General features: G+C 34.0%; 1 protein-coding gene across 1 annotated transcript; it reads left to right on the top strand.

Moving 5' to 3' along the window:
* Positions 1 to 302: 302 nt before the first annotated feature.
* LOC149772605 (uncharacterized) lies at positions 303 to 10879 on the top strand. The gene is made up of 4 exons (XM_089947586.1): positions 303 to 317; positions 4831 to 5522; positions 6368 to 6531; positions 10352 to 10879. The coding sequence occupies exons 1-4, from the start codon at positions 303 to 305 to the stop codon at positions 10552 to 10554; spliced, it is 1074 nt and encodes a 357-aa protein (XP_089803712.1). The 3' UTR covers positions 10555 to 10879.
* Positions 10880 to 11481: the final 602 nt, after the last annotated feature.

Genomic DNA, 11481 nt, shown 5'->3' on the forward strand with positions numbered 1-11481 from the left:
CAAAACAGAGATGGCATATACAAATTTGTTTCATTTCCTTTCCTTAAAGGGAGGGGGCAAAAATGCTTTTTATTTACTGATTTAATTGCTCTCTAAATGCAAAGTACATGTACCTAAGATAATACGGATAATTACACCAATTTTAAACTGTCAGTGTTGAATTGAAACGACTAGTTGAATTATGAAATGGAAATGAGCATTCAAATTTCTCTTCAATACCGTCCAAAATGGCAGGCATGATCCAGGGAAGAGAACTACTAGTATATGATATTCTGAATTGAAGAGGTGTGGATACAACTAAAATGGAGGAAGAGAAGGTAGGGTTGTGTTGTTATTCAGTTTACTGGTTTCAGCCTTTGACAGTAGTTAAAACATGCGTCAAAAATTTTGAAGATTTGACTTGTTTAGACTCTTTAAACTGTTCAAGACAAATTAACTGCATGATAAGTATATTCCAGTGTTATTTCTATACTTTGTAAAGCTTGTCACTCATTTACTAAAAGAAATTTTGATACACTTGTCAAGCCTTGCTTTTGTTGTCTACTTTTTTGTCTTTTCAAGAGCTCCCATTGTTACTTCCAACAATAAAATTTGTGCCTCTCACCCAAGAATTGGGATCTTTTTAAAATCACAAAACATGTACTACTAGGAACATTTAATTCATTGGCTTTTAGTTTCCTAACTTCCTATCCTGCATAACGCACGTAATTGTTCTTGCAATTTCTTTCATATATCCCTTTCTAGCAGAATAAATCTTTAATATTATAAAGATTTATCAATAGTTTAAACCAAAATTAGTTATATAATTTTGTTCTATTTCTGCACAAAAGTTTATATTTTTTTAGTAACAGTCATGGTAATACTTGAGGCTTTTTTAGAGCGAATCCTTAACATGACATCACAGTCATTAAATGTATACAGTATGTTTATTTATGTTACATCAAATTACAGGTTTTTTTCTCTTTTAAAGGATACAAATCATTTGCAGCTTATTTACATAGCAAACATGTCAACAAATTACAATACTGAAAACTATATTCCCTTTTCAAAAAAATTCTGTCATAGAAACTATGATTCTATTCATTAGAAGTCAATTAGCATGTCACTCTTGATATTTGACTCAAAGCATAGCATGGCAGGCAGGTCTCTAGCCAGGTATTTGGTTTAAGTGATTCATAACAACAATGTGTGTAACAGTCATCAGTATGTATTGTGAACTATCCAAACAGCTGATTAAAAGAGATATTCTAATTAATGAAGGAATAAATATCCATAACTAAGAAAATGAAGAATTTGTTTGCTGTTTTGTCAGATCACAAGTGATGTACATATCTTGAATAGTCAGAATACTTAATAGGCTTACATAAAAACTGTGGCTTTGTCTATGATTAAAATGTCATCTGGTAAGGAAAAAGGTAAAATTACAGTTCTGATCAAGTAAGATATGTAATGGATATTAATAGAATGAAAGAAAAATTCTAGCAAGGAAGATTTTAAAACTTTTGATTCAGATATTTGAAAATAAAAATTCTGAAGCCACCAACAGAAATTTGGACTGGCAGGTGGCCCTAGTTAATATAGAATCATCTTATAGAAAAAGAGAGAAAGTTATGTAAACATTTTTATTGAACACATAGTTATATAATAAGAATCTTCAGGAAATGATATAACTTATGTATTTTAACTATGACCTGATGGTCATATATTTTCTTACTTATATCTAAATGTGAGAGGCTCTGACTATACATACCATTGGAGGGAGCCACTGTAGTTGACTATAGATACCATGGGGGGGGGGGCAACTGTTGCTGCATAGTTAGCAAGCTAGTCTCAGAGTCAGTGGGTTGTGAGTTTGAAACCTGTCTAGACAAGCTCCAGTTAATTTTTGCAAGTCAAGGCAATTTACTCCTGTTTTCTTAACAGTTAGTAGTTTGATATGCACAAGTGCCATTTAAAATACAAATCAATCTCAGTTAAAAAAGTAATTTGCATTGGCTACCAGTAATGTTTGACAAATTCAAATCTTGCATTGCTTGCCAAGTCATCATTGCCCCAGATAAGCTGTGAATCAATGTATTTCACTCAATAAAAAGTTTCTTACAGGGTTTTTTCTTTGAATATGCCACATTTGTAAGCATTTTTTTCTTTCACTTAAAAGATTGATGTCTCTATGTAACACTGGTTTAAACAAAGACCGAATTTAAACTTTAAGTTTAATGTTATTACATGGTGTCATACATCACTGATAGAATAAATTTAAAAAAGCAAATACTTATGATGTAAACAAGTACAGTAAACTAGTCCAACTTAAACCAGTCCAGCTTAAACCAGCCCTTGTTCTATAGTCTCAGTTGATAGGGTGTTTGCTTGTTTGTTTCTTGCATAAAATCAATTGTTCAGATAATATCAAACACTAAAAATGTCAGGAAAACAAGGGAGAAAATCTTTGAAGCCTGAAATTCTACTGAAAATTTCAACAATCTTTAGGAGTTTTTTTCATCAGTACATGTAGTCAGCAGTCTTTTCTCAGATGTAGCTGATAAATTTGTTGAATCAGACTCTGTTACATCATCCAAAAATATGAGGGAAGCAAAAACTAAGAAACATGATTTTTGGAGACAGCCCTTACCATGCTTGGAATTGATGTAAATGATACTGAGAAGCGGCTGAGATGTATGCATTGTACCAAATACCAAGTGAACAATGTTTGGTCTGATGAAGGTTCACCAAATGTAAAGAGGTTCTTGATAGAGAGAATGCCTCCAAGAATCATATGAGTGCAGAGAAATTGATTTTGCTTGATTGTGATTATCATTTAAAATTGAAAAATACCCCATTATTTTAGTAAAAATTGAACTTCACTCATTTCATTTTAATTTTATGAGTGAAATACCCAATAGGTCCCAAAAGTTATCTAGTGCATTGAGTAACGTTTGTATTTATTTATTTATTTATTTATTTATTTATTTATTTATTTAACTTTTTATGCTTGGAGTAAATGTAACTCCTTGTGGAGATGGGGTTTGAAAGGTCAGACATCTCACAGTTAGTTAAGAATCATCTAACAGCTGCATTTGCTTACAGGGATCAGCTACACCGGATTGATAGTTTATCACACACATACACACACATGCATGCACACACAACAGACACATGCACACACACACGCACACAATTGGAGGGAGAGATCTGTCCATCACACTTTGTTGTAGGCAAGATAGCAGAAAACTATTGAGCTTGGTCAGACCATATTGGACATTCAAATAATTTGATTGGATGCCATGACCTGATTAGGTTTCAGTGACTGTGACCTTATTTTAAAACTTTTTAAACATTCACTGGAATCATTTTAAACAAAGGCATTTTTGACCAGACATTGTCAGCACATTTACATAAAAAGTCACTTGAGGTTCATGAATAAAATTTGGTAGGCATATTTTCTTTTTATATTATTATGTAAATGACACAATTAGATTTTCAGGCCATTGTAGCAATTTACACACTTTAAAAAGTTTTGTAGCTATACTGTTCATAGACCAGAAGAGCTTATGGGATGGTCTGTTGTCTGTTGTCTAAATGACCATCTGTCCATTAGGACATTTATTATTGCTCCTCTTCCTTAACTACTTGAAGGATTGCCATTAAACTTTACACACAGATTAATTACATGATCAAGTTGGTCTTGATTAAAATGATGCACTTGGACATCCAAAAGAATATGGCCACTATACTGTCACTAATAGTGCTGAATAGATGGTCACTTCAACATGGGATTTTCACCAAGACTTCTTATGATATCTAGTTGGTCCTAAAAGAAAATGGTGCTAATCTGACTTCCAATATGGCCACCATAGCAGCCATCTTAAACATTTTATCGTTACTTCTCCTGAATGGAAAGTCATAATGACATGAGGTTTTCACCAAAACACTTCTTATCATGTCTAATTGGCCCGAACTAAACATGTGCCAAGTTGTTTTTAGAAGCCATCTTGAAAATCTTGTTGTTATTACTTCTCCTTAATGGATGGTCATATCAACATGTGGTTTTACTGAAAGTTTTCTTGTGATGTCTAGATGGTCCTGAATGAAAATGGTTTGATTGTGATGTCCAGTGTGGCCACCATAGCAGCCATCTTGAAATCTTGTTTTATAGTTATACCTCCAAAAGGGAAAATCATATCAACATGGGGTTTCCTCCAGAAGACTTCTTATGATGTAGTGTTGGTCCTAAATAAAGTATTGATTGTCCTAAACGAAATTGGTGCCAATCTCATTCTGACATTGAATATATCAACCACAGCAGGTAATTGAAAATCTTGTTATTGGGAATAAAGGTTTCGACCCTCGGCAGAAATTCTGTTCTGCCAGTAGAGCATAAGTCACATTGAATGACTCTTGTTTGGACTTTAACATTTTTAGTATGCATTGTTTTATAAAATTGTTGTTTTTTCAACATTTGGATTTCTTTTGTGGAGTGAGGTCCACAATTTCTGCCTCCTGGTCCATTGTTTTGACAAATGTCAGACTTAGCTTCACTTTTGAAAAGCTGTCACTTTTTGTATACTCCTTTACATTGACTGAACTATTGTATATCATGAGAGGAAGATTAAATATAAATCTGAAAAATCTCCAAGTTTCCATATCAAATTTTTAAAAAAAAGTTATTTTTACACCTTGCTATAGTTTTCTTTCACTCTGTGAAGTACCAACATCACATAACAATATCAACTGTTGTGATGGTTAGTGGGAAAATTGATATTTATATTTTTTAAAAAACAACCCATTCTTCTTCTGTTCATCTTCATTCTTGTCATTATTCCAACATTATAGGTCAATGAATCTGTCATTGCTCTGATGATAGATGAGGAATTAAAGGAATATGTTCCTAAGTATGGGGACAGAATAGCAGTGCTTGCCTTCGTTAGACGTAATGTATCTTCCGAGTCCATGAAGAAAGGAAGCTCAAGTGAGGATAGAAAGCGCAATCTTTTGATGCGGTTGAAAGATCAACTCAGTTCAAAGAAATGTAATGATGCTAGTGAAGACAGTAATCAGTTTCATGGACACTGTCTTTCATTAATTGGAAATAGAAATGCAAAGAAGGTACAGAGAAGGTTGGAAGTTGGATGGTTGGATTTTGATCCAGTAACAGAGTCTTATAAGCAGGTCAAAACAGCTTGTGGTGGTGGTACAAGACAACTTAAACTTGACTTGCACATTACAATGACAGAATTACTGGAAACAGCAAAGATATTATTCTTTCCTAATGGAGATTCAATGCGAGTCAAGCTTGAAGAGTTTACATTTGATATCAGTGACTTTTGCAGATGTTCCATTCCTCAAGGAAAAACTTTAGAAGAAGTATATAATGAAACAAAAATGAAGTTGTTGCATGTATATATATGGCAACAACTAGGAGAAGCACCTCAGTTGGAAATGATGAGATTAAGGAGAATGAATCCTCATACCTTACCACCAGTAAAGAAGCATCAGAAGTTCAAAGAGACTTACACTTGGGACAGGTACCAGAACTTGGCAGAAAAACTAGCACTGATATAGTTTCCAATGATTCTTCATTTGATGATTCCTTACAACTCTGCCAAGAAAAAAGTCCTTTGTCCCATGATAATTTGCAACTTATGGTCACTCTCTAGATGATAGCAGTGAAGTTATGTTCTCCTTCTTAGAGCCAACATCTCTGAGACCATTGGGACATGTGTGCAAGTAATTCAGGTCCATAGAGGACATGTTTTCAAAGAATTTATTGAGTTCTTCTTGAAAAATAGTAGTTTGGATTTAAGGGGCACAAACATTGAAGTAGAAATGATATTACCCAATGGTCAAAAAGAGGCTGGGGAGGACAGGGGTGGTATTTTACACGATGCACTGTCAGAATTTTGGCATACATTCTATGAAACAAGCACAGTTGGCAATCATATTAAAGTTCCAGTGATTTCTCACATCATGACTGACAAACATTGAAAGGCTTGTGCTAAAATAATTGTTCTTGGGTACAAACAAGAGAGATATTTCCCCATTCAGCTTGCTTTACCTTTTCTGTCAAGTGCAATGGATGGTCCAGGCAACAGTCATACCGACATTGACCGTCTTGTCAGTATATTTATGGAGTATGTTCCTGACATGGAAAGGGATGTATTTATGAAAGCATCAACTGATTTTGAATCTGTAAACCTTGAAGCTTGTGAATCTCATGATGTGCGTCACAGACCAACCAAAGATAACATTAGTACATTCCTGAAACAGGTGCCCACAAGGAGCTCATCTAGGCTTATGCCTTTGTTGCTGAATGTTGGCATGATATTTTCTGTTTGGATCTTCAACCATTTCTACCAGGAGACCTTTAAAGTGAATTATTTTTATGCCTGGCACCCACAACAAAAAAAGTGCTGCAGATACTGGATATTCCAGATGACTTGTCCAATGCACAGAGGGAAACTGTTCAGTACCTGAAGATGTATATTAAAGGTCTTTCTGAAGACATGCTGAGGAACTTCTTGAGATTTGTCACAGGTAAGCATGGAAAGTATAAGAAACTCATAGTATATCAATAATTATTTAAACTCATCAGGTAGTAGTCCCAAAGGATGTATTAAGATTAATAACTGCAGAAAACAATTGATGATGAAGAATAGGGCGTTTCAGTATTTTTCTGACATGAATAATTTTGGCAATGTGTAGGCTTTAAATAGTGGATAATTGATTGGTTATGCATTCAGTTTGGATGAGAGTGGACATAGGGAAGTAGGCAGTATCTAGGATGAAAGTAAATATATCCATGGCAGAAATATTTACTTGTGTAGATGATTGATTGGTATGCAGAGGATTTATGGGGTCATTGTGAACTAGATATTTGAAATCAAGAACTTTTCATCATGTTTGATACAACTAATCAACTGCATTGCATTGCAGTTGATTACCCACCAAAGTACCTAATTACATAACAAATCTGTTAATTTTGGATGGAAAAAGGGTGAACTATTAATTTCTGCATCATTTTTTATACCACAGCTTCACCACTGTTTCCAGATATATTGCATGAATTGTAAAACAGAACCCTATTGGATACCTAAAGGTTAAGGTTGCTGTTACCCATGTAATAAGCATTTTTTCCCCATGTTCCTTCTTAGCTTTTAACACCCGTTACTACTACACAGGGGGCCTCGAGTGGCCGAGTGGTCTAAAGCGCTTTCCCTTACGGATCACTGCCATCTCACCTCTGTCTGCATGGGTTTGAGTCTTGGATTCGGCTAATGTGGGTATGTGAGAAAGCTTGCCAGTAGCTTCTCGTGGGTCGGTGGTTCTTTCCGGGGTTTTCCTGGGTTCTTCCTCCACCATTAATACTGGCCGCCATGTATAGCCTATCGTGAGCTGAAAAATGGCGTTAAACCCTACAACAACAACAACAACTACTACACAGCAGCTAATGGACTGCACCAGCTTGGGAATTTAACAAACAGTATGATGACCTTCTGAGGAAGATATAATTAGATTTTCACTTTTGTGCTGACGTGCTCCCATTTTTTGTGTGGTTTTAGTTGCCAGTGTGGTCTTTTTATGCCCTTCCTATTCATCCCAAGGGACATAGTGTTACTTCTGTGTTTTCAGAAGTATTACTTGCACTCCACATTGATCCACCAAGCATTTTAAAGACTAAGTGTATTTAAGCTGAAGTTGGTTTATTACAATGTTCATCTGGAATATCTTACACCAAGTTACATTTTTAACAAAATCTGATTTTTTATATTTGCTTCAAGTTTATCTCCCTTTATCAAATTAGAATTTTTATTTCCACTCATTTACTTTGGAAATATGGTATAAAAAAACTTTATACAAAAGATGATGTAAAAATGCCTTGGTTAACTGGGATTATAACTGAAATCACTTCATGTTTGATGGAGTTATGGCTCTTTATCTAATTCAAACTATCATTGCCTCTAAATAACTTATGAAAAGTTGAATATATTACATTATTTTTAGTGTTTAAATGGTTTAATTGAAACACAGCTCCAAGCAGAGTGTGACTAGCTTATATAAGAAACCTTCATTTTTTCATAAAATGAAATTTACAGTTTTTTACTTGGCTGAACTTTAAGTGTCGATGATCTATGCCAAGCTCTGATTCAACCTCCTTCATTTCTTACATTCCTGCTTTAAAAATCATTTTCAAAGTAATATTTGACTACATGTATTTTTCATCAATTGTGGTTATCAAATAATATGACTAGTAGAATGAGTTGGGCACTAAATATAATTACTTCATTACATGTATTATGTCCATGGGTTATTTTGATCTCATAAAAGGATCCCTGACCCTCCCCCCCCCCAACACTCCACTTCTCATACATTTCGTAATTGTATACTTAAGCATCAATAAACATTGACAATACTGCATGAAAATATACTTGCAGCTAATCAAATAGATTAATGTCAACCTAGAACAGTGATATATTGTGTGCAAAAGCTTTTCCATGATTGAGGGTTGTTCCTACCTGACTTTGGTCATATTTCTAAGAAGTAAACAAGATGTTTACTTGAATTTGAGTTCATGACTTGACCTTGTGTATAAGTTAGTGGGTTTTGTTGGAATTACAAAGTGCTTATTGACTTTTTGGACTAAAACACTACTTTTGGATTATTGAGAGCCCATTCAAAGACATTCTGGATTACATAATTGTTCATGAGGACATTCAAGACTCTTAGAATTCATTCAGAACATTCTATACTTTTGGACTTGTGATAGGACATCTTGAATTATTTGGTATTTTATTCACAATACTGGAAGTGTCTTTAGATTTTCATATTGTATTCTAGGGAAACAAATCATTTCTTGATTGTTGGTTTCACTTCCTTTCTGTTATATATTGTATGACTTGGAGTCATAAGATATAAAACATTAGATTCAACAAGCATAAAGGCAACTTTAAAAGAAAACTCAAATTAATTGAAAGAATGTATATATCACTCACATGATATAAATATAAATGAAAAAGTGAAGGTTTTGTCAGAGTATTAGATGGTATGTACCACACAGATAATTTCCAGGTCAAACAAAAGAAGTGCTTTAGCCTCTATAAATAATCGTGGATTTTGTATTTTAATGAATCAATGTAAGTTAGGGACTTGTAAATTCAAATGTACAAGTTCCTGGTTACAGGAACAAGTGGGAACAAGAGCATGCAAGATAGAGTATTCTGCACTACCTGTCATGGCATGTAAGAGATCTCCAGTGAATAATGCTTAATAATTCCAAAGACTTTTCTTTATTTATAAGATAATCACTGTGCTTAAGGTAGCTTGTGAAATAAAGCAAACACATAACCTGAGAAAGTAATAAAATATCTGCATGAAAACTCTATAAAATATCAAGTTAACTTACATACAATTTTTTTAAAAAAACGTTCTGAATATTTTGATATAACTTTTTAGTTTCTTTGAACCTGTCAATAAATTTAATGACAATCTATAGACAAAGTAACATGCTATGAAATGAGCTGCAGCTGCTTGTGCAGCATACTGGACACCAGCAGATGTATGTAAGTGATGTAGCTACACAGCTATTCACAAATATTTTAATGAAATTGTCACAGGTGACAAAACATGGGTTTACTTTTTTTTACCTAACACAAGAGACAAATAATAAAGTTAGGATTGGAGAAAACAAGCAAAGATCACAGATTGTTTGACATAGTTGGATTGTCAAGATAGTTTTAGATGCATTTTGTTTATGCAAATGGATCATTTGACCAGATACTGATGCCTGCCTGGTTCAGCTAGTATCACTGGACATTTTTATGCCTTCAAAGTGTTGCCAGTGGTTGTCGACCAGTACCCAAGATGTTAACTTACTATTACTACATGACATTGCATCCGCACATAAATCTGCCATCTTGACAGACTCCTTGAAGGAGAATATCTTCCAAACTTTGCCACCTTCTCCATACAGCCCTAATTTACAATGCAGCTCAATTGATTTTTGCCTGAATCTCATTATCTATGATTAGCTGATGAGCAGATGAATTGAAAGTCAACATGCAGCTGGAAGTATTTTCCATTATATGAACAAACATACCAAAAATTGAAAACAAAATGGCATTTAACAACTGATAATTAGACTCAGAAAGTATTGCTGAAGTGCATGGAGAGAACTTTGAAGGCATGCACTGTTCACTAATATAGAACTTTGTTGTATAGCTCACAGATACTTAGACACTTCCCCAAACCTTAAACAATTATGCTTCATATCTTTCCCCTGAAATCCATATTTTTCAAATTTCATGTGAATCTTTCAGGCACATCTAAATGTCATATATTTGAATAACATTATACTGATTTATTGCCGGTTCTGATCTACTGACTGTACAAAGGATATCTATTCGGTTAGTTTGTTGTGACTCTGAATTCACCAAGAGACCAATCGCACACACCTGTGGCTGTGTTCTTGAATTACCATCAAATTATGAGAGCTTTGTTGAATTCCGCAGAGAATTTAATGGTATATTGGAATCACGCATCTGGATTATGAATATAATATAACCATGCAGTAATTTTATGCCGTATAGTCATTCATTTTTTTCGTAGAAAATGTTAGGCAGTGATGTTAAGGATAGTGTGGAATACATTCAGAATCATGTATATTCTTGCTTTCGCTATGCTTGCATATTTGTTCTTGAATATATTTTCATAGTTACTTGTTTGCATCTTTGGTTTCAGGGCATTAGTTCACCTGAATTTGTTCATATTTTTCCATTTTGTGCATATTCCTAAATTCATTTCCTCTCTGTGTGTGTGTGTATGTGTGTTTGGCTCTAGTAGTACCATACTGTATATAATACGGAAATTTGTTACAAAACATGCATGCAGTTCATGCAGTTGGTTAAAATGCATTCTTGGTGATGCATGTCATTGAACATTTGTAGTATGCAGATAATACAGACAAATTTGTGTTTAAAATTTGGTTCATTTTGAACTATCATTGGTTGCAAATAGCATGAGGAATGTACAAATTGTCATTCTGAGGATAGACAAACTATTCATATTTTTCAAAAATATTTAGATATAGGGCCACTTTTGAATTATAAGCTAATCTGTCTTAATATGGTATGGACCTGCATCTGTCATGCATCATACTTAGCTGTTTTCTACATCTATTTCAGATCTATTCAGCATTTAAACAAATTTAACTGGCAGCATCGTTAGGACAAGATCTTAAAATTTTTTGAGCTTCTTCCCAGTATTATCACCACAGGTAAAACCTGTTATAACATGATGCTTAGTCCAAAGAATAACATAGCGATAAAAGTGGGATTGTGTTAACAAATTTTTTGAAAAACTTCCCCATAGAAATACATTGAAACTTCAATGTCATCAGTTTTAGCTAACCTCTTGATCAGATAATCTGCAAGGGATACAAATAATTGGCTTTTCCGAGAGCATGTATTTAGGATGTTGAAAAGAGAGGTC

The sequence above is a fragment of the Sinohyriopsis cumingii genome, unplaced genomic scaffold (genome assembly GCF_028554795.1).
Source record: "Sinohyriopsis cumingii isolate HCF-2022 unplaced genomic scaffold, ASM2855479v2 utg001342l, whole genome shotgun sequence".
In the NCBI taxonomy this organism is placed as follows: Eukaryota; Metazoa; Mollusca; class Bivalvia; order Unionida; family Unionidae; genus Sinohyriopsis; species Sinohyriopsis cumingii.

Coding starts and splice junctions, on each gene's coding strand:
- LOC149772605 (XM_089947586.1), top strand. Junction 5,523..6,367: donor GAGACTTACACTTGGGACAG/GTACCAGAACTT, acceptor AGACCTTTAAAG/TGAATTATTTTTATGCCTGG. Junction 6,532..10,351: donor CTTCTTGAGATTTGTCACAG/GTAAGCATGGAA, acceptor CATTATACTGAT/TTATTGCCGGTTCTGATCTA.